Source organism: Chroicocephalus ridibundus, chromosome 14 (assembly GCF_963924245.1).
Source record: "Chroicocephalus ridibundus chromosome 14, bChrRid1.1, whole genome shotgun sequence".
Classification (NCBI taxonomy): Eukaryota; Metazoa; Chordata; class Aves; order Charadriiformes; family Laridae; genus Chroicocephalus; species Chroicocephalus ridibundus.
Genome location: NC_086297.1, coordinates 14348158 through 14370190, shown reverse-complemented (window position 1 = coordinate 14370190; position 22033 = coordinate 14348158). Strand labels below are relative to the sequence as shown.

The window sequence follows — 22033 nt, the reverse complement described above, 5'->3', positions numbered from 1 at the left end:
AACTTCTGCCTAATGTCTGACCTAAACCCGCCCTGCTCTACTTTAAACCATTGCCCCTCGTCCTGTCGCTACATGCCCTTGCAAACAGCCCCTGCCCAGCTTTCCTGTAGGCCCCCTTCAGGGACTGGAAGGGGCTCTAAGGTCTCCCTGGAGCCTTCTCTTCTCCAGGCTGAACTCCCCCAGCTCTCTCAGCCTGTCCTCACAGCAGAGGGGCTCCATCTCTTTGATCATCTTCGTGGCCATTCCAACAGGTCCATGTCCTTCTTGTGCTGAGGGCTCCAGAGCTGGACACAGTGCTCCAGGTGGGGTCTCACCAGAGCAGAGTAGAGTAGGTGAAGGCGTGGTTCCCCCTCTCCATCCCCCCTCTGCCACCGTGTCCTCCGGCGCCGGGCTGGAGCTGGCTTTGGGTGAAGCCTGCGCTGTGTGCCCTCGGGGCTCTCTCTGTCCCCCGCACGCAAACTCCCTTCCTCACAGCCTGGTTGAGAGGAGCAAAGCTCCGCTCTCGCTGCGGGTTGTGACTGTGGTCCCCCCGTGCAAGGCCGGCGCGGGCAGCGGGATGCTCGGCCTGGCTGCCCTGCGCCGCAGGGGAAGGCCAGGGATTCGGCCTCAGCTGAGAGGAGCCGCCCCTGCCAAGAGCACCCGATATTGTGTTCAGTCAGGCAGCTGCAAACAAGCGTTTTCTAGGCAGAGGTAATTTGAAGGAAAAACAGTGACAGTGTTTTGGAAGGGAACTGGTGCATTTTACACTGTCGCCAGCAGCGCTGCGAGGGACAGCAATATTTGCAGCTCTCCCCTGGGCATTACAGGACAGGGACCGCAGCGATCTCCAGCCTCCTCAGTGCCTGAGCTTGGCCAAAAGCTCCCCAAGACCGGAGGCACTGGAGGGCAGGAAGAGATCTGAGGCTGCGGACGTCGGGGAAGTCGGTCAGAAAGAGGGCTCTGCTGGTTGCATGGGAGCATTAGGGACACGGGAACACAGCACGCCATGTGTCCCCTCCCAGGACATCCAGGCTTTCTGCCTGCGCTCCTGGCAGCGCCCGCCAGGGTGTTGCAGATTCGGGTCCCCTCTGGCAGCCCAGTGGGGCTGCAGGGACGGCGAGCAGTGAGCGGGGCAAGGATCGCTGCAAGCTGGTGTGGTTTGGGAAACCCACAACAATTTATTGCCGTTCAGACAATTACTGTCACACCCGCTGGCCCCTCCCCACCTGGGAAGGGGAGTCGGGGAAAAACAAGGAAACCTGAGGGTTGAAATATAAATAGATTTAATAGAATAAGACTAAACAATTAACATTAGTAATACTAAAGGACAAGTATTAATCGCAATACCAATATCAAATATCCAGGGATAACAGCCCATTCCATCAGCAGAAGCCGTGCGCTCCCAGGCGGGACAGCAAACGTGGGATGCTGCGAGCGCTGCGGCTGCGGGAGGAGGGAAGGGCTCAGGGCTCCGGCACCGGGGCGAGGAGTTCTCAGGATGGCAGCCATCAAGGGAGAGAGAGAACTTCGCAGCAAAGTTTCTAATTTATATTGAATGGGATGTTCATGGTATGAAATAATCCTGATGGCAGCTTGGGTCAAGTGCCCAGGTCTCGCTCCTCATCCCCGCACCTGGCGAGCTCAAAACACTGAGACCTTGAAACCCGCACCCCAGAGCTGGCTAGACAGTAAATATTTTCACTAATTCAGGCACTGGAGTCCTCTAAAAGTGCAGTTTTCCCAAGCATTAGAAGAGAAGTTAGTCCAGTGTGGCTCAAACCAGGACACAGCCCTTGGGCTGCCCTGGCCCTGGTGGTGACGCAGCTCCCGGGGCAGCTGGTCGGTGCAGTCCTTGTCCCTCCCCTGCAGGCAGCGCGTGGGCAGCTGCGTCGGCAGCAGGCGCCTGCCGGTCCTCTCCCAGGCTGCCTTGAACCACACACATTCCTGCGATTTTCTACAATTTCCAGGCACGAGGCTGCTACGACCTGTAGCTGCTCGACGGTGTTTGCTCAGTGCTTGTTCCTAGTTTGCGGAAATATGAGCTACATGTTGTTGAAGCTGAAAAATTTCCACCCAGAGCAGGACTCGTGTGTGCCGGGCTGCATAAAGGGGTGCAGGCAAGGCTGGGCCCTGCCTTGGCGAGATGCAGAACTCAACCCCACTGAAGACATGGGGCCGTTGGCAGCCCCTGGGTGCACGCGCTGGGGGGAGACGCAGCAGCTGCCGTCACCCTGACACTGCTTTTCTTTTGCCCAAAGGTACGACAGGACCAGGCTGTCGCTGAAGGAGATCACCAATGTGCAGTACGTGTCGTGCATGAACCCCACCGCGGGGAGTTTCACCATCAACCCTCGCCTGCAGGTAACGCCCTGCACGATGGCAGCACAGTGCCGGTTTTATTTTTTCAGTGGATTTTTTAAGCACGAGGCCAGAGGAGAACAACTGGCAGATCCCGCTGTCATTGTATCAGTAGAAATGGCATGAATCTGTCGAGTGGCTGTAATTCCTAATGCTGAAGCAGCAGACATACTCCCTTATTCCCTCATTTGTTTTTCCTCGCGTTCTGCTGCTCAGTCGAAGAAGAAGTCACAAGTTGCCAGCCAGCTTAACACCTACTTTTGGGACAGCCTTCTGGTTCATACAGACGGATTTTGCCTTCATTTAGCTAATATTTACCTCTGGAACATAGTTCATTAAAGCCTTTTGGTTTCTAAAATTTCCTGATGGAGCTGGCAGTACATTCTCATTAAAAAGAGGGGTGGGGGTGGGGAACCCAAACAAAGCAAGCCAAAAAAAATTCTGCAAGTGCTGATAGTAAGAGAAGTATCGATTTGGGAAGAGTTCTTAATCCTCAGGGCTTGATTTTTGGTGGCTGTGAGGCTCAGCCTGGGTCATAGAGCTGGTTATTATCTGCTCTGACCCTTGTCTCCAAGCCATGAGGAACGGCGGAGCCTGGTCAGAGGCTGCTCCCTCTGCCTGCAGATCAGAGCCCTGAGCATCCCAGGGGGACAAATGGCAGCCAGAGGGATGGTGTCTGTCCCAGCTGCGTGGCAGGTATTTGCCATGCCGTGGGAGGGAGCTTGGTGGGTGTGCAGCGGTGGAGAAATACCCTGAGAAACGGGTGCCCATGCAAGAGCAGCCGTAACTCGGTGGGGACAGATCCTGCTCCCAGCACTGCAGGCAGGGACCTGCTGGGCGCTGGGGGGCCTGGACAGTGGACAGAAAAATTCATTCCCTCATGCATAAACGTCATGACCAGAGTCAGCCCAGGCCCAGGCTCCTCTTTAGCAAGCTGGGGTGTTAAACTGAAGCGTCCCGTGGCCACATGCGGGCATCTCCCCTGCCTGTGCAAGTTCCAAATCAATAAGGGGTTTTCTCTGGGAGGCAGCACCTTCCAGGGGCTGTTCCCAGCGGAGAAGGTGACGGGGCTTCATCAGAGGTTGGTGGGCCTTCAGAGCCCTTCAGCTCTTCAATGGACTGAACTTCCAACTTAGCAGCTGTGAAAGGCAGTTGAAAATCCCTTGTTCAGAGAGCAGAATGATGTCATTTGTCAGCCGTCCTCTGATGGGAAATTGGAAGAGGGAATAGCCTTGTTCAGCTGGACTGCAAGTCATAGAATCATCGAGTATCCCGGGTTGGAAGGGACCTTTTGTGGAAAAGGGAGCCCAGATGACATTATCTAGCACTGTGTCCGATCACATTCAAGTCCCCAAGGACATTTTGCTTGAGAGGCAGTTGCCCATCTCTCTGACCTTGTCCTTTTCTCTTCCTCAGCGTCACTTCTGCGTCTTCGCTCTCTCCATCCCTGGTCAGGATGCTTTGTCCAGGATCTACAGCACCATTTTAATGCAGCACCTGACGAGTGGGAATTTCTCAGGGGCTGTGCAAAAATCAGCTCAGCAGCTGATTGCCCTGGCCCTGGCACTGCATCAGAAAGTAGCTGCTACTTTCCTGCCAACGGCTATCAAGTTCCACTACGTTTTCAACCTGAGAGACTTCTCCAATATCTTCCAAGTAAGTGCAGCTGCTGTCCTGCGGCACTTGGAGTTTGTTCCAAGGCCACGGGAGGCTGTGGGCATGTGTTCCCCTGGGCCAGCTAGCCTTGGTGAGCACAACTCAGTCTCCCACCTAGCAGTGACACAGCGTGTGTGTCCCCTGAGTAAAGGGGGTGACCTCAGGCCATTCCCTGCTTCCTGGTGGGTTTTGAATGGATTTCAGAGCCATCGCCCATGGCTTTGAGGAACATCAGTTAGAAGCTTATTTACTTTCCAGCCTCCTGTGGCCAACGGGGAGGGATGAATCTCTCCAGAAGGAGGTGCAGGTTTTGGGTGGGTTGAAATGCCCTCTGGCTGCAGAAGGGACCAAATGAAGGGACCTTTGGGCTCCTGACTTCAGCACTTATTTAAGTGGTTGTTGGTGTGAGGGAGCTGTGTTCGTCTTCGTGAACCTCAGTTCCACGTGTGTAAATGTGGGGATTAACGGCACCGTTCCACCGCACGGGGAGAGGATTTTATTGCACTGAAGCAGGTGGCAGATACCCCGGGGGCTACTGGCCCTGAAGGTAGGAGAGCAGGAACCAGTTCAGCTGCTCTGCTGAGAGCCAGTACAGTTTGTTGGCCTATACTGGCGCGTCCTCTTAGCTTCTCGATGGTCAGGTACTCAGCATGTGCATGAAGGATGGCGTTTTAAAGAGTTGATAAATAAATCAAAACCAGCTTTGACTGAATTGCTGAAACTGAATTACCACTGGAGCCAGTTCTGTGCCAAGGGGAAGTTGTTCAGCTTTAGAAATGTTTTCTTCCAGCGCTGGAGAGATTTTTTTTTTTTCTTTTTTTCCCCAGAAATGTCATGCCGTGAAGCAGCGGGTATTACTGCTCAAAGAGCCTTTCAGAGTTTTTAAGGCTGATTAGTAAAGTTTGAGAAAGTTCTCAGCAGCCAAATCGAGGTTTGAAAAACCATAACCTGTTGTAAAACCCATTTGTAATTTGTTGCTGTCCTTATTAATGTCTGTTTTACAAAGTCCGGTGCCCTGTGGTCCCATCCATCAGACAAGAGTTGAAGTAATGACAGACCACGGGAAATCCAAGAACAAGACCTTGAAAAAGTTAATAACTGCATTGTGTCACAAAGGAATCAGACCTGTCACTTGTGCTCAGCTAAACATCAGCAGCCTTTGACGTTAGACGTGGGTCATGTTAAATCCTGGCTTCTAGTTAATCTGTGCTTTGAAAGGCAGAGAGAGAGGAAAGAAGCATTTCAGTGGGAAGCTTTTATTTTAACTGTAGTCTGCTCGAAAGGTGCTAAGGTTGTGGGATATTAGGAAATGTCCTGCTAGATCTAGATGCTGGGCCAGGGCGTAGGAGCAGTGACAGGAGCTCAGACGGCTTTTAGTTTATCAAATGGCTGTACGAGAAGCGAGGTGGAGGGGGGGGTCTGGCTACTTGGTCTCAAAATATTTATTTAAATTGTGGTTCAATTTTTCTCGAAATCCTTCTGTACTTTTTGCTCTTCATTCTTGATTATTTCCTTACCTTAAATGCTTCTGGGTTTTTGAGATTTCCTGCTTTCCTGTTTAGCTCTGCTGGAACACAGGTATTTTCCTGAAATTGGGTGTGAAAGAAGCTCTGGACTCCTGGAATGCAGTTCCATGTGTTGCATTTGTTACATCTCCATAAATTCATAATTTAGCTCAAGCTCTCTTGTCCATCCCCCTGCTCAAGCAGGACCAACTTCAAAGCTAGGTCAGGCTTTTGAATGTTTTGCATGTTCCCAAGGCTGGAGTTCCGATCACCTCCCTGGCCCGCGTTGCAGCGCTAAATCCACTCTATGGTGAAGTTTATGTATCTGTGTTTCAATCAGAATTTCCCTTGCTGCAATTTGTGTTGGTTGCATATTGTCCTTTTGCCAGGCACCTCTAAAACCAAAAATTTGGCTTGATCTTCTCTCTAGCTCCCCATCAGGTAGTTGTAGACAGTGGTAAGGTTCCCCTTCACCTTTTCCCTGGGCTGAACAAACCTGTTTCTCTCAGCCTTTCCTTGCACGTCCTGGGCTCCACCGCTTTACAGTCTTGATGGCCTCCACTGAACTTGCTCCAGTATGTCGATGTCTTTCTTGTACCGGGGGACCCAAAAGTGGATTGAGCCTCACACAGCTTTTCCCCAGCCTGCCAAGGTCGCTCCCTTTGGTGTGATAACGTCTCTGCTCGGTCAGTGTCACCTGCAGACCTGCCGAGGGTGATGGAGGAAGGCATTAAGCAATGCTGCCCTGGCACCAGCCCCTGAGGGACACCGCTGGGAGGTAGTTGGCCTCCAGTTAGAGCTTTGAGTCTGGTGGTCAGGCCAGTTCTCTAACCACCATGCAGTCCACCCCTCTGGTCCGTGTTCTTTCTGAAGCTCGATGTGATGGCATCTGGGAAAAAGAAAGAAGGAACAAAAGGAAAAAAGAGGGAAACAAAACAAAACAAAAAGTCCCGAAAAAGCAGGGCCATCTGAGTCTCCTTAGGGGGGAAGACAGAGAAGTGGTGGATGTAAAGCTTGTGGGTCAGTGCGTAATGTCTTTTTCAAATTCCTTTTAATTCCAGACAAACAGTCAAACACCGAGCGCATAATAGCTGCATATATAAAAGGTGTTTGGGGATTGCTGTTTTACCAGCTATTCTGTAGTTACACAAGCAGCCAAAGATAACTGTTAACGGCACAAACCATACGCAAATTGGAGCCGTGGAGGAGTCAGCCCCTGGACTTGCTGCCTCTGTAGGTGATACCGCGGCTCTGCGCAGGTCGTTGGCAATGGCTCCATTTGCGATGGAGCGGCCAGTGGCTCTGGCATTATCCTACCCTATTAGATATTAATATTGTACCTAATTTTGCCCAGCTTGATTCCCTTTGCCAAAACTGCCTGACAGCTCTTATGACGAGGCGTCCTGTGCTAATTGGCTCATTACAAAATACTCCAAGAACCTGTATCTTAATTGCTGCAGCTAATGAAGAATGAATGAGTTTAGACCCGATATGCATGCGAGTGTTGCACAGAACAAGACTGCCCCGGAGCAAGCCAGCAGTAATTCCTTCCAGCAGACAGATAGGGCAACTTACAGCTTAGTGTTTGTCCTTCTGCCCCCAATGCTCATCGTGCCTCGCCTGAGCCGCTCGGGCTGATGGCTGTGTTGCTCAGGTTCAGCTGACGGCGACTCCAGAAGGTGTTCACTCCAAAGGACGGCAAAACGCCAGAGATTTGTCTAGGCAAATAAAGGTATCGGTGAAACCAGAGGGAAGAAGAGCAACCAGGGGTTGAAGGCTCGTCTGGCAGCAGTGGGTTGACTGTCAAGCACTGTTCATGTTTGTCCTGACTAATTGGAATGATCATCTCAGGGGATCTGAGCATCTTCAGTGGGATTGCCTTTTGCCTGGCCAGTCGTGTCCTCTTCCTCAGCAGAGAGAAATGGGTATTTCTGTGTATGCTTCAAGTTCAGCTCATCCCCATGGGAACATGGAGAAGAGCTCAGAGGAACTGTGTTTCTGAAGGACTTCATTCAATGGAGGTGAAAGGAGTCCGAGGTGACTGTCCTGTTGTCAGACACTGGCACTTTGCAGGTCTAAAGTGATTAGGTGACCCCAGATTAAGGTGCTCAGCTTCAGGCGTGTGAGGATGTCTAGGTTCATCCAAGGCTGGGGGGCGCAGACAGCTGTCCTGTCCCCCTGCCAGGGACACAGGTGTGGTGTTTCACTCTGTTGTCCAAGTGTGGCAACAGGTCTAGTGCTTTTGGAAACACGGCAGGCCATCCCAGCTGGGCTCCAGCGGCTGTACAAGGGCGCAGTGCTTCCTGTGCTGTACCTGCCTGCCCCACCACGGTGTCTTGTCTCAGCTGCTTGAGCTGCGATGCTTGCAAGGCTCCCTTGGCAGTCGAGTAGGTGTTCCCTGAGATGAACCATGACATGGGAAGGTCCTGGGAAATCCCATGTATTCCTACGCAACAATGATTTTATCCGCTGTTCTGACTTGATTTTTGTCTCTGGACTTCACCTTCAGCAGGATGACCCTCATGGCCTCAGCACTGTACTCAGTGGTGCCACCGCTCCGCTGGCATCAGCTGGCCAGGAGCCATAGGGTGAAGCTTTGGTTCCGGCTCTCACACAGGGAGAAGCTGGTCTCTCCTGTGTGGCACCGGGGTCATGTGTGCATGCCCACCATGGGGGGGGGGGGCTGGCTCCCCGAAGGGGAACATGAGTCTCTGGGAGGTAGGGACAGGCAGAAGGGCCGTGGGTAGAGAAGGGGAACCAAAGGGAGAAGGAAGCCAGCAGCAGGCAGGGTTTCTCCAACGAACACACAGACACTTTCAGGTCACTGCTGACCTGGAAACCCACTTGGGTCTGGATGGAAGGATGCCTCAAAATCTGTGATCATCTTCCACCCCCTGGGCTCATGGGCTGGTTTGAATGGTTGCAGAAGGCTCAGCGAGTACTGTAAACCCTATCCTGTAACAAACGAGCTTAAGTTTGCTGTCACGTCTCGCTGGGAAATGTTCAGAGCGAGGAGAGACTGGAAACCATAGCCCAGAATGACGGGCAAGAAAGGGCTGGAGTAGGATTAGGCCAGATCTGCGGGAATGGCAGCCCTGGCTCCTTGTCCTTGGTCCACATCACTTACTGGTGCTGATGTGGAAGGGGCACGGTCACCCTTCAGTCCTTTATAATCCTTCGGGCTCTTCAGAAGGTGTTATCTGTGACTTTTCCCCTGCAGCAGGTCCCATCCGTGGTTAAAGTCCGACGCTACTTGCCTTACATTCCTACGGCACCTTTGCATGCCTCTGGGTCCCACCACGCACTGCAGAGTTAAATTGATTGGTACGCTCCAGGCAATTTCCCCTTGATTAAAGAAGACAGGTCTCTGCAGTGACAGAGTGGTGGATTATGCTTTTTAAAAATATATTCCCTGCTGGCTCACACCAGAGGAAGCCCTGTTGCTGTCTTTCTTTCCATTTGAAAGGGTTACCATGGTATTATGCTCTAAATTATATCTGTCGTCTCTGTAAAATAATAATCATAGACTCAGCAGGGTTGTATATTGCTTTTTATTCCCATTTCTAACAAGATTTTCGAGCAGCATGTCACATTAAGATCCGTGGCAGTTGAGGAAGAAGGGCCTCTCTCTCTTCCTGACAGCAAGACGGTGGCAGAGGCTCCACCGCTCCAGGCTCCGGCTGAGCTTCGCCTCCACGCGGGCCTGGGCGGCCGGCAGACTTTGCACTCCTTGGCAGGGGGAGGGAGTTCCATAGTTACCCCTGGTTGGACTTGCTAAAGAGCCCCGCGAACCTCAGCCTTGCAAACGCCAAAGTGTGCGTTACCTGCCGGTGCGTGACAGAGGGGGACAGCAGCAGCTGCGGGACTGGTGCGGGGTCGGCAGCACCCCTGGCTTCTTCTCCAGCCTGGCGCAGTTCTCTGGCAGGACTTAGCCTTGGGATCTGGTTGCTAGAGCCGGTCGGGTTTTAGTCTCCCCCTCCTTCTCTCTCACCCTCTCTGCTATTTCTCTTCCCAGCAGTGGCTGGTTCTGGGCTGCTCCGTCACGTGCCGCAGCCACCGCAGGACGCGGTGCCAGTGGAGTGGCTGGAGCCCCTCATCAGTCCTCCCTGATGAGCATATTTTGAAGTTGGTCTTTTAAATAGGACTCTGGGGTCATGGCCCAGACGCTGTTGATAGTAATGCTGTGTTTGTCACTGTTCTCATGTCACCACCGGCCTCAAAGTGCTGAGGCTGCCCTAGGAGTGACATCAGGAGGGAGAAGAGCAGGGTGCTTCATCCAACCGTGCAGGGCAGCTGGAAAGGGCTCGCTACGCTGCACAAGTTATTATTATTTTAAATGTTGTTTAGGCTGCAAAGAGAAAAAGCAATATATTTTTCTTCCTGTTTTATGCCTGGGAGACTTTCTGTTCTGTCACCCTCTGATCCCCCGTCCGCGGGAGCACGCTGGGTCTCTTCCTGCCCAGACGGCGGCAGGGGAGGCTCTGCTCTGCGTCCCGCTGCTTCTCGCCGCTCGCTGGGCTGCCCATCGCAGCAGGAGCAGGATGCCAGCGGGAGCCCTGCAGGGTGTGGAAATAATTATCACCTTAGAAGCCTAGTGCCCAGAATTCACGTTACGTTGCTTCGGACCCTAATTTCTGGACACACATTAGAGTTTTCCAGGTTTTGCAAGAATGGCTTGAAGGTTTCTGTTGGTTTGGTTTGGGGTTTTTTTATTGGTTGGTTGGTTGGTTGCTTGGGTTGGTTTGGGGTTTTTTTGCCTTTTTTTTTTAGCCTAATCATTTCGCTTCCCTATATAGGTAGGTTTTATTGTGTTTTAGATAGCAGTATGCAAACAAAGTCTCTGACTTTCCAAGATTGTTCTGTATGTGCAGAGACCTCTTCTGTTTCCGTTTTGGCTATCCACGTGCAATGTAGTTCCATTAGAGATGAAGTGGTGGAGTCACCATCTCTGGAGGTGTTGAACAGACGGGCAGACATGGTGCTGAGGGACATGGGTTAGTGGTAACTTGGCAGTGCTGGGTTAATGGTTGGACTTGGTGATCCTAAAGGTCTCTTCCAACCATAACAATTCTATGATTCTAAGTCTGCATCTCTTCCATGTATGCCCCCGAGAGCATGTTAAGGTGCAACGAGAAAGAAAAATTCAGATGTCTCTCTCCACTGGACCATTTGACTTGGAAGATCTTCTTGGAAGAGCTGCTCTGTTACCAAAAGTCATTTAGCTGTGTGGTGTAGACTTCTCGGTACTGTGGGCGGTACCAGAGCTCTGCACCTCACTACAGAAAAATGAGCGATCCTTGTATTTGTCAGTGGATTAAAATTGAGTCTAGAGCACCTCAACTTCTAGGTGAAGCAAATGGTATTGCCTGGAAGCTGGTCTTGCATGGAAGGCTTCTGAGGTTCCGGGGGGAACCAATGATTGTGCGTGGGGATGCAAGTCAAGAGAGTTGGCTGGAGTGTGTAGCTGTGCTGGATGGGTTTGGGAGACCCTTCCTGGTCAGAGGACAGTGCTAACGCAGTGTTTGAGGTAATGCTGTGGGCTGGGGCTCACTAATGGAGCCGTGGTGGGAATTGCCCTGCCCCAGGCCAGGGCTGCTTGCTGCTCAGAGCTGACGTTGTGAGGCGCAAGCTGACCCATACTTGTCGCTGTGTGCAGAGCGCTGACGGGCAGCACAAATATCTCCTGGACTTCCCTCAGCACAGCTGTGGTGGGTGCAGAGCAGTGAGGTCCTACTGGGAGGGGACATGCTCCCTGGCAGAAGGATGGGGTCGTGGGTGCTCTTCACTCTCCTGCTTTTCATGGAGATCATGGGGAAAAAACCCAAGCGATGGGCTGGGTCAGGTCCTGCCTTGTCAGAGCCACGACAGCCCGTCTCCGCTGGCATGTCGATGCGTGACGACAACACGGGAGACAAGTCTTGCTGGGATGATTAGCATATTCCCCGTTTCCATGCCAAATACGCATCATCTCCTGGGGCGATTATTAAGCTGCTGAGGAACCTGTCACTCAGCATTTTCCGCTAGTAAATCCTGATCTGATGATTGTCGGCTGGAGGGCGGTGGTTCCCCGGCAGCCCGGCTCCCCACTTCCCTCGCAGCCTGATGGGCACAGCCGCTTCTCCCAGCAAACACCCCTCCAGGAGTTTCACTGTTTTATCACCAGTGTCGTGATATTTGATATCGGTGCCTCATTGCGGCAGAGAGGGCTTCCTAACCAGCTTCTGGCCTTCCTGGCAAGGGGGAGAAGCTGGCGGATTTGGCTGAAATACAACCTTGAGGACTCAACAGCCAGATGGATAAAAGTCGCATTGACGTGGCAAAGGGCAAGGGATAATCCATTTTTCAGAGGGTTTTTTTTCATGCTGGCACCACATCCATCACTGATGCAGTGACCCGCGATCACGCATCTTTCATGCGTCCCAGCCTTAGCATTATGGCATCTCCTGGAAGCTCAACCTCGCACACGGTGTGTCCCCAGTGCTCTTTGGGGATGCAGCCAGTTGCGTTCGTGGGAGAGGCCGGTAGCTCTGCTGCGAGGAGCAAGGGTCGGGTTTGCAAAGGGAGAGAAGGGGAGATGTTAGGTTAATAAACTGATTACAGATTTGCGGAGTGTGGGTTTTCTTCCCTCTGAGGTCGCCTTACTTGTGCGTCCATCAGGAGCACAACAGCTTTTGTGGCTAGGGAAGTCTTTAGAGTGACTGAGGCGTTTGCGGTTGATGGTGGTTTTTTTTACAAATCAGTTTGGGACCTGATGGGTTTCATCTTTCTTTGAGTTGTCAGCTCTTCTCACTATTATTTTTTTTTTCTGAAATAAATAAAATAACAGTTTGGCAGCTGTAATGACAAATGTGAAACCCAAATGATTTGAGCCGTGGGCCAGTGAGCTGAGAGGGACTGCTTTACATTGCTTTTAATACGTTTTGTATTTTATGTATAAATAATTAGATGTTAGGAATAAAAGCTGTCTGTTTAATTCATGCCATTGAAAACCCTGTGTGCTGTTAATAGGCTTAGTTATAGGCGACACCTCTTTGAAATATAATTCTTTTATGCATTTTAATAGAGTTCATGGTAAACATACTGTGATAAGCAGACAGCAACTAATATTTCCTGCAGGCAGAATGCACCTAATTAAAATGAATTGATTAAAAAATTAAAAAAAAAAAAAGCATGGCCACTAAAATTTCTAAACTATTTTTTCTTTTTGACAGAGCACCCGTGGCATGGTGTTGGGATGCAAAAAGCCGCACGTTTGGGCTGGTGCCTGACTCTCCGTGCTCTCTGCGGCTGAGCTCAGGACACCAGCCCCAGCGTCGGGGATGCTCTTTGGGGTGTCACAATGAGTAAAACAAATATAAAGTGTTTGGGGATATAGAGATAAAAAAGGGCACATTCTCCAGGTCCTACACTTGGGTCAGGACAACCCTCGTTATCAATACAGGCTGGGGGATGATGTGATAGAGAGCAGCCCTGCGGAAAAGGACTTGGGGGTCCTGGTGGGTGAAAAGCTGGACATGAGCCAACAATGTGCACTTGCAGCCCAGAAGGCCAGTCGCATCCTGGGCTGCATCAGAAGAAGCGTGGCCAGCAGATCCAGAGAGGGGATTCTGCCCCTCTGCTCTGCTCTGGTGAGACCCCACCTGGAGCACTGTGTCCAGCTCTGGAGCCCTCAGCACAAGAAGGACATGGACCTGTTGGAGCGGGGCCAGAGGAGGCCACGGAGACTCTGGGAGGGCTTGAGCCCCTCTGCTGTGGGGACAGGCTGAGAGGGCTGGGGGGGTTCAGCGTGGAGAAGAGAAGGCTCTGGGGAGACCGTAGAGCCCCTTCCAGTCCCTGAAGGAGGCCTACAGGAAAGCTGGGGAGGGGCTGTTTGCAAGGGCATGTAGCGACAGGACGAGGGGCAATGGTTTAAAGTAGAGCAGGGCAGGTTTAGATGAGACATTAGGCAGAAGTTCTTTCCACCGAGGGTGGTGAGACACTGGCCCAGGTTGCCCAGAGAGGTGGTGGAGGCCCCATCCCTGGAGACCTTCAAGGCCAGGCTGGATGAGGCTCTGAGCAACGTGATCCAGTTGAAGATGTCCCTGCTGACTGCAGGGGGGTTGGACTAGATGTCCTTGAGAGGTCCCTTCCAACCCAACACATTCTCTGATTCTGTTGAGTAGGGCCCTATTCAGATGTTCCATTGCAGGTTGCCATAATAACTCTGCATTTAGAGCGATTCAGCCATATTCTAGCGTGACCGCCTGGATGCCAGGGTGAGGTTAGTCCCTTAGGGTGAAGAAGGGGTTTTCTGACTGTCTCTGCTCTCCACAGGGCCTTCTCTTCTCTACCCCTGAATGTCTGAAGCAACCCCAAGACCTAGTGAAGCTCTACCTGCACGAGTCAAACCGGGTGTACCGGGATAAGATGGTTGAAGAAAGGGATTATGGCACCTTTGATAAAATCCAGCTGGAGATGGTGAAGAAATTCTATGAGGTAAGTGTTGAGGTTCATAACTCTGGTAATAACAGACATGCTCACAGGAAAAAAGGTTCCTTGGGAATGCAAAGTTTGACCCAAGGTCTGCCCATCTCTCACTTGCATGGAAGGCAATGCTCCTGGATGCATCAAGAAGAGTGTGGCCAGCAGGTGGAGGGAGGTCATCCTCCCCCTCTGCTCTGCCCTGGGGAGGCCACACCTGGAGCACTGGGTCCAGTTCTGGGCTCCCCGGTTCAAGGACAGGGAACTGCTGGAGAGGGGACAGCAAAGGGCTACCAAGAGGATGAGGGGACTGGAACACCTCTCTTGTGAAGAAAGGCTGAGGGATTTGGGTCTCTTCAGGCTGGAAAAAAGACGACTGAGGGGGAATCTTATCAACACTTATAAACTGAAAGGGGGGTGTCAGGAGGATGGGGCCAGGCTCTTTTCAGTGGTGCCCAGGGACAGGACAAGGGGTAACGGGCACAAACTTGAAGCAGGGGGTTGGAGGAGATGATCTCCAGATGTCTCTTCCAACCCTGTGATTCTATGATGGGAGCCCAGGAGCAAAATCTCTGTCATCCATATTCTGGGCCACCGATGCTGTGGTACGGGTAAATGATGCGCTCCATAAGGGCACTGGGGAGAGGAGATTTGGGCTCTATGAATTCACTGAATTCCTTTTTATAAGTGCTTTGAGTCTCACGTGGCAAAAGCAGGAGAGGGGTCAGATGGGAGCAAAGTGAAATGCAGGCACAAATCCTTAGTGCTTTCCTCTTTTCCAAAATATCTTTCAAAGGAAAGCTCTGGACCTGCTTTCCTTCTGGCCTGGCGTCACCCAGCGGTGCTGCTGTGTGTCACGCAGGTGTCACTGATGTGACAAGTAGTGCAGACGACGCTTTTTCCTCCCCATTTTATCGTCGTCCTTGCAACAGCCTAACGCCGCGGCTATTGCTGCAGGGCTTTCCTTGTGGCCACATTCTCGTACTGTGATGAGTTGAGCTGTTGGGATTTGCAAAAAGGTGTCAGAGCAAAAGAAGTCGGTGCTGTGGCTTCTTCCTTTCCCTCGTGTCCCTCTTCCCCCTTTTCCTACATGCGGGGGCAACTATATGGGCAGAAAAAGGCATTTGCCGGAACACCATACTTTACTTGGAAAGATGTTTTTTCCTATACTTGTTATATACACATATATATATATTTGCGTATGTATTTATATTTTTATATATATTAATGTGTGTGTGTATAAATATATATATATAAAACACTGTTCCTGCAGTGTTTTTCCTGTACTTGTTACATACATATATATACACATTTTTTTTTTTTCTTGGACAGGACATTGAGGAAACTTTAGAGCAGACCAAGCGAATGAATGTTTATTGCCATTTTGCTAAAGGCATCGGTGAACCCAGCTATAGGCCTGTCCCAACCTGGGAGCAGCTGAACCAGATCCTTGGGGAAGCCTTGGACAACTACAATGAAGTCAATGCTGCCATGAACCTGGTGCTGTTTGAGGACGCCATGTGCCACATGTAAGGGGATTTTCTGGCTTTATGGGTCTCATCATCGCGTTTATCTTTGCAAATTGCTTCCATGGGGTTTCCTGGTAGATGTAGTTATCCGTAATTTTGGCTGCCGGAGCTGGAGGTGTGCGGAAGCGTCACCTGCCCACATCGCGTGTCCAGCACAAACGCCGTGCTGCTTCTCTAGCTGGTGTTTGCAGCGTGCTTCTGAAACCGCGCGGATGCCTGGGGCCGTCAGATGGAGGGGCTGCACGCTGGTGATTATTTCAAAGCCTGGGTGCTGTTTTAGCTTTGGCCCTTGATGCTCTGCATGTGGCATGAACGTTTATTGTGCGTGACAATGTTCAGGCACCTTAGTGTCTTCACTTGAAGGCCAGCTCCAGAACTAGTTATACCGGGATTTCCCCAGCTGCTTTCACAACTGGTTTCACGGAATCACGGAATCTTCAGAGTTGGAAGGGACCTCTAGAGATCATCTAGTCCAACTCCCCTGCTAGAGCAGGATTGCCTAAAGCACATCCCTCAGGGCTGCATCCAGGCGGGTCTTGAAAATCTCCAGAGAAGGGGACTCCACACCCTCCCTGGGCAGCCTGTTCCAGTGCTCTGTCACCCTCACCGTAAAGAAGTTTTTCCGTGTATTTGAACGGAACTTCCTATGTTCTAGCTTGTGCCCATTGCCCCTTGTCCTGTCACTGGGTACCATTGAAAAGAGCCTGGCTCCGTCCTCCTTAAACCCACCCTTTAGGTACTTGTAAACATTAATCAGGTCCCCCCTCAACCTTCTCTTCTCCAGGCTAAAGAGTCCCAGCTCTTTCAGCCTTTCCTCATAAGGGAGGTGCTCCAGTCCCATAATCATCTTGGTTGCCCTTCGCTGGACTCGCTCCAGTAGTTCCCTGTCCCTCTTGAACTGGGGAGCCCAAAACTGGACACAGTACTCCAGTTGTGGCCTCACCAGTGCAGAGTAGAGGGGGAGAATGACCTCCTTCGACCTACTGGCCACAGTCTTCCCTATGCAGCCCAGGATGCCATTGGCCTTCTTGGCGACAAGGGCACACTGCTGGCTCATGGATAATTTGCTGTCTACCAGGACCCCCAGGTCCTTCTCCTCAGAGCTGCTTCCCAGCATGTCCGCCCCTAACCTATACTGGTGCTTAAGCCAGTATAGTATAGTATATATAGCCAGTATAGTATAGTGTATATATATATATACTGGTGCTTAAACCGCTCTGGTTTAGAGCCATGTTTACACAGGTTCTTAGTGGGAGTTTCGAATGTATATAAAGCAACATTATGTGCATTCATGCATGAGTTTAAATGGATTGAGGCATTTTAACTGCTTTGATCCTTTGAAAATCCCGCTTGCATTTAGATGCCTGGAGGTCCGGATGGATTCCCTTTGGAAACTGGACATGCGGGACTACATGAAAATAGCAAGCCTTCAGTTTGTAATTGTGAACCTGCGTACGCGTCTGTGGTACAGATAGTGAGGTGTATCTCTGGCTTTCGAATACGATTTAAACGCTTGTTGGGAATCCCAGCAGGATCCCAGGTGCTGAAATGCAGATGTGGCCTTAGGTCACGTCAGAAGATGGACCTGCCCTGTAAATCGTAGTTTTAGCTGATTTTCTATGAAAACACTGTGCAAGAGGTGCAAATTTGTGACTCTGAGCCAGGAGGAAGCCGCTGTCTTGCTGCACACCAGTGTGCGTGATTTCAGTTCTCGATGGACCTGGCAGCTTAATGCCGTTACTCTCATGCAAACTAAAAAAAATACATGTACTGCTCCTTTCGACTAGCAGTTTAACCGTTTCTCTTCCGAGAGCTCAACAACCTGTGACTTCTGCAGTGCGGTGTGCCGGCTTCGCTGGGGCGCGTGTTCCCTTAGACTACGGGCATTTACTCCTTTGTATTCTGGGCCATACGCAGCCTGATGTCCACGGGTGTTTGTGCTTCCGTTGCTGGCAGAAAGGTGACGGCGATGTCAGTCTTGTGCTGCTTTTGAACTTCACATAAGTCGGGATTTGCTACAAAACCCGGCGCTATCCCTCCAGTTAATATTGCGAATAATCAGGAAAGTGAGGTTTTGGGTGTGCAGCGTGATCGTGAGAATGCAGTAGATGGTACGACCCTCGAGTTGTAATAAAGCAGTACAGCGTTTCTCGCAGTCTTATTTGAAAAATTATTTAGTCTAGCAAAATACTCAGTTAAGTGAGACGAATAAAGGCAATGATGTAAAGGGGACAAATGGTGCTTGCAGTGAGGTTTTTACATGTAAAACCCCCTAACCCCCCCCCCCAACTTGGGGTTTTAACACCTGGGGATGTCAGCAATCAGTTAAAGAGAATAAATTGGAGGCAGGCAGAGCTCCCCATCGACTCTCAGACAGGAGAAGTGAACAGACCTGGGCAATAACTCCAAGTTCATTTTCAAGAGTGAGAAAATCTCACTCTTAAGTAGTGGTGGTTTGGATAAATAAGAATCATGGACAGTGTTTTCCAGACACGTTTTTATGCCGTTCTAGACATATACGAATATGCTTTGATGCATAGCAGGACTCTTCACTGAACACGAATCCCAAATGCTTTGTGATGACAAACCTTTACTGGGGAGGTGTATCAGAGCCTTCAATTTTGTATTCAGTTTTTGCATGTCTGTGTAACGTGCTTTTCCCTTGTCCTCTCTGCAAAGATGTCCAGGCCTTCACCTTAAAATAATTTTGTCCAGCCAGACTTGGCAGGTGGGAAAAAGATTGGGCACGGCCTGATTTGCCACCAAACTATTTTTTTCGTCAGCTACGTCCTTTGTATAGGTCTCAGCAGAGATGGGGATTGATTGCTGTCGTGTCTCGTAGATTGACGTTTTTCATCCCATTCAGAATACAATTTCATAGTGAATAAAATATGTATTGAAAAGCACCGGGCAGAGAAATAGAAAAATACTCTTATTAATGAGAGGTTTTGTGTGCTTCGATTTAGCTGCCGCATCAACCGTATCCTGGAGTCCCCCAGAGGAAACGCGCTCCTGGTCGGCGTGGGCGGCAGCGGCAAGCAGAGCCTGACCAGGCTGGCAGCCTTCATCAGCTCTCTGGAGGTCTTCCAGGTCACTTTGAGGAAAGGGTACGGCGTCCCTGACCTGAAGGTGGGTGATTTTTAAGGCTCAGGTTGCGGGGGGGAAGGAAATAAAAAGCAGAACTTGCCCTGAAAACTTGCTGTATATTGAGTGACACTGTTGTGAAGATATTAAAAAGCCCCAGAAGAGGTGGTGGAGCGCAGAGAGGAGCCACACCTCTCAAAATACCTCGCTGACGCGTGTCTGCACAGGGCTGCAGACAGACCTGGTGTCCTCTGCCCCTCCTCTTGCTGGCCAGGCCCAAGAACGTCCCAGCCCAAGTGCCAGCGCTGGGCTGGGCTGGTGAACCCAGCGGTGCGGGCAGACATTTCACGCTTGTTCACGAAACCGTGAAGGACCAGGAAAGTTCTATTTGATTACTATTTCTAATTAAACCAAGATGTGGTAATTAACTCAGCTGTGAGGTGTCTCTTGTGGAGTGATTTGGAAGTGGAAAAGAAGCAGGAGAGAGAGGAGAGTTCCCAAATCACATCCCATTCTTCCTTTGGTGTTTTGTATAAGGAAGGGACAGTGTGGATGATTCACTGTACACAACGTGTGCCTGTGCTTATATTTATGCACAGGTTAGTGAGCTTAGGAGTTATAAATCCGCATTTTAAAATATCACTTTTTACAAGTATTTTAGCTGCTGGCTGTTGTGGTTTGGGCTGGGCTGGCCGCTAATCAGGACACTGGCAAAATGATTGCTATTAAAAACGTTGTAAAAATCACAATCACGGTAGCTTCACTCGGTTCCGCCTGGGAGACGTGACGGCCGATGAACGCCGGGTTCCCTCCCCATCAGTGGCAGGACCTGATGACCTCTGGTTGTGTACAAGTTGTTTTCATCATGTGGCACAAGCCTGGTCCCCAGCCGCTGGGTGGTTTCAGCTCTCCTCTGCGTTTTTCAGCCCCACTCATGGGATTTTCTAGCATCTACCTGTCTATTTATTGAGGAAGCCTGCGCTCCCAGCTAGGAGTATAGCTCGATACCAGCATTAATAAACTTGTTTTCAAGGCGTCTCTTTGCTTCACTGTCTGTGGAGGTGGAAAATAATGTGATGTTCCCTTCGCTCTGTATTCATTTTCAAAGAATTTATGCAATACGGAGACAGTTTTTTTCTCAGAGATGGAAGAGCAAGATGGTGACAGATTGCCCCGTCTGCCATTGGCCCCTCCCGCTGTTAGAATTGCTCTAGTCCAAATTTCCAGTGATGAAAGTAACAAATGATTCTTTTGGAAAAAGCATGCGCGTTTGCTGAATCGCAAAGAGAGTTTCTGTAATGTTGGCCAGTGCGTTCCTTCAGGGTCTCCTGTGTGTCTTGTATCCTGCTTGGAGGGGCAGGGAGGAAAGGGCGGAATTTGTGCTGGGTGATGGTGTTTTTCCCATCTCATGAAGAACTTGAGTTCCAAAAAGATGGTGTCCCTCATTCGGAGGACACTGTCCCCTTTGAAATGAAACAGCTTTTCCGTGTGAGCTCTCAGCATCGCTGCACCCGCTGAAGGGTGAGTCCCTGCTTGGACGCTGGAAAAGAAGGAAGAAATACACAACTGGAACAATCCATGTTTGCACAAAGCGTCCTTCTCCCTTCCTTGCGAACAACAAAACAAATGTGTTGCGGCAGCTCAGGGAAAAAAATAATTAAATAAATCATTCATGTATACTTGTGAAACCAGAGAAATCAACAGCATGGGGATCCCAAGGACCAACATTCCCAGTCCTTGCTGTCTCTCCCAGTCCCTGCGGTGCTTTAGCCTCCCTGTGTGAGTTACGGTACCCACAGCCCAGGGCAGAGCGAGACTTTCTGGACTCCCCCAGCAGTCTCCACAACCAGCGATTGCCGTGATGTCTTCAGCCATGTCCACGGACCTCTAAGAATTCCAGCCCCAGGCACGTCCCTCTGTCTCACAGCGCTGGGCAGGGCGTGCTTCTCATTTCTGGGTTATACAGACCTGGGCGTAATGCCACGTCTTACTTCGTAATGTCTTACAATGATGACAGCAGTAGACTTCCCCATATAACCGGGAAGGCTCAGCCATGAAGAAGGAGAGTGTCCAAAGTGCAGTTTTATGCTAAGTAATTGCAATTGCTTTGGTTTTGGTTAACGAGATGATTCTGAAATACCCCAGTTGTCGGTGTGGTGCTTTGCAGAGCGTAGGTGCAACCCCTAAGTCCATCCGCTTCTCAACCTCCAGGCAGACCTGGCAAACCAGTACCTGAAAGCTGGCGTGAAGAACATCGGCACCGTGTTCCTGATGACCGATGCGCAAGTGGCAGATGAGCAGTTCTTGGTGCTGGTGAATGACTTCTTAGCATCAGGTACTTCTCTTGTTGCTTTGATTTCTCCTCTCCCTTTTCAACGTAGTTTTGCTCATAGTAGCATCTCTAGTTCTAGAAGATACAGAAGGACAGTATATGAAGTTTGCTAGAAGATGCACGGGTTAAGCTCCAGAGTAAAAGCAGTGCTAAGGTCTCCTTGGTGAGGATGTGCTCCATCGTCTGGTAGATTTTTTTCTTTCTGTGATGTCTCATACCCAGTTTTCCATGCTTCGTGGTGTACTGCGTATGCTCCTTCAGTGACGTGTCTGTTGTGATACTGCAGCTGAGGACAGAGCCAAAGGAAAGTACCGACAGGAGGAGTTTGACCTGTGGATCCCGTGCATCCACACTCTAGTTGTGTAATAAAGTACCGTTGCTCCTGGCTGGAATATTTGACTGGAGTGTCTGCGAGTTGGTGGATGATGTAAAGCCACCAGCTGACCATGTCTGCGCGCATCAACTAGCTGCTGATCCCATTCCATTCCTTTTCCTCGCTGCTTTTCCAGATGCATTTAAGTTTTTGAGCTGTTTCTTGCCCAAACAATTGCAGAAGAGTCGGTCTACGTGCAGATGCTGTTTCCCTGCAGAACACGGCACGAGTGTGTGTGAAGGAGCACTCCCCGTGCCGGGTGCTCTGCAGCTGTGTCACTGCGACGGCCATAGGTAACCCAGAGGGGGTGTATGCCCCAGCCTCCCTGCAGAATCACTGCCACTAACTGCCACTTTTTCCCTTATTTAGGAGTGAGGAGTGGGAAGATACCAGCTGGTTCAGGTGACCTCTGTGGATGGTGAGGGGTGGAGAGTTGACAGCACAGGGGAGCGATAGTTTGTGAGTTAACTCCAGGCTTGACATATGTGGCTATAAATTGGCCAGATGGTTTCAGCAGCAAACAAGCCCTGCCTGTGATGAATTTGTAACCAGGAGTAAGGACAGGGGTTATTGTGGAGGACGGTGTGTAGCTCCTGCCACCTCTTACACGGGGTGCAGACGACGTAAATGTCTCATGAGTGAGGGTGAAGCTCTGCGGTGTCCTGCGGCGAGGGGCAGGCCAGGCAGGCTGGCGTCGGGGCGTCCGGGTCGCCTTACGGTGGTTTTGAAAGGTGTTTTTCATGTGGTTGCTGTGTGG

The 22033-nt window shown here is 50.7% G+C and overlaps 1 protein-coding gene across 4 annotated transcripts in view; it reads left to right on the top strand.

The window, feature by feature from the left end:
* The window catches only part of DNAH9 (dynein axonemal heavy chain 9), a 226683-nt gene that overhangs the window by 71709 nt on the left and 132941 nt on the right, over positions 1 to 22033 (top strand). For all 4 annotated transcript variants that reach the window (XM_063352546.1, XM_063352545.1, XM_063352547.1 and 1 more), the window contains 6 exons: positions 2238 to 2340; positions 3754 to 3993; positions 13812 to 13973; positions 15291 to 15487; positions 18454 to 18616; positions 20783 to 20906. In XM_063352546.1, the coding sequence (XP_063208616.1) occupies positions 2238 to 2340; positions 3754 to 3993; positions 13812 to 13973; positions 15291 to 15487; positions 18454 to 18616; positions 20783 to 20906 (989 nt within the window). The remainder of the gene's footprint in view (positions 1 to 2237; positions 2341 to 3753; positions 3994 to 13811; positions 13974 to 15290; positions 15488 to 18453; positions 18617 to 20782; positions 20907 to 22033) is intronic.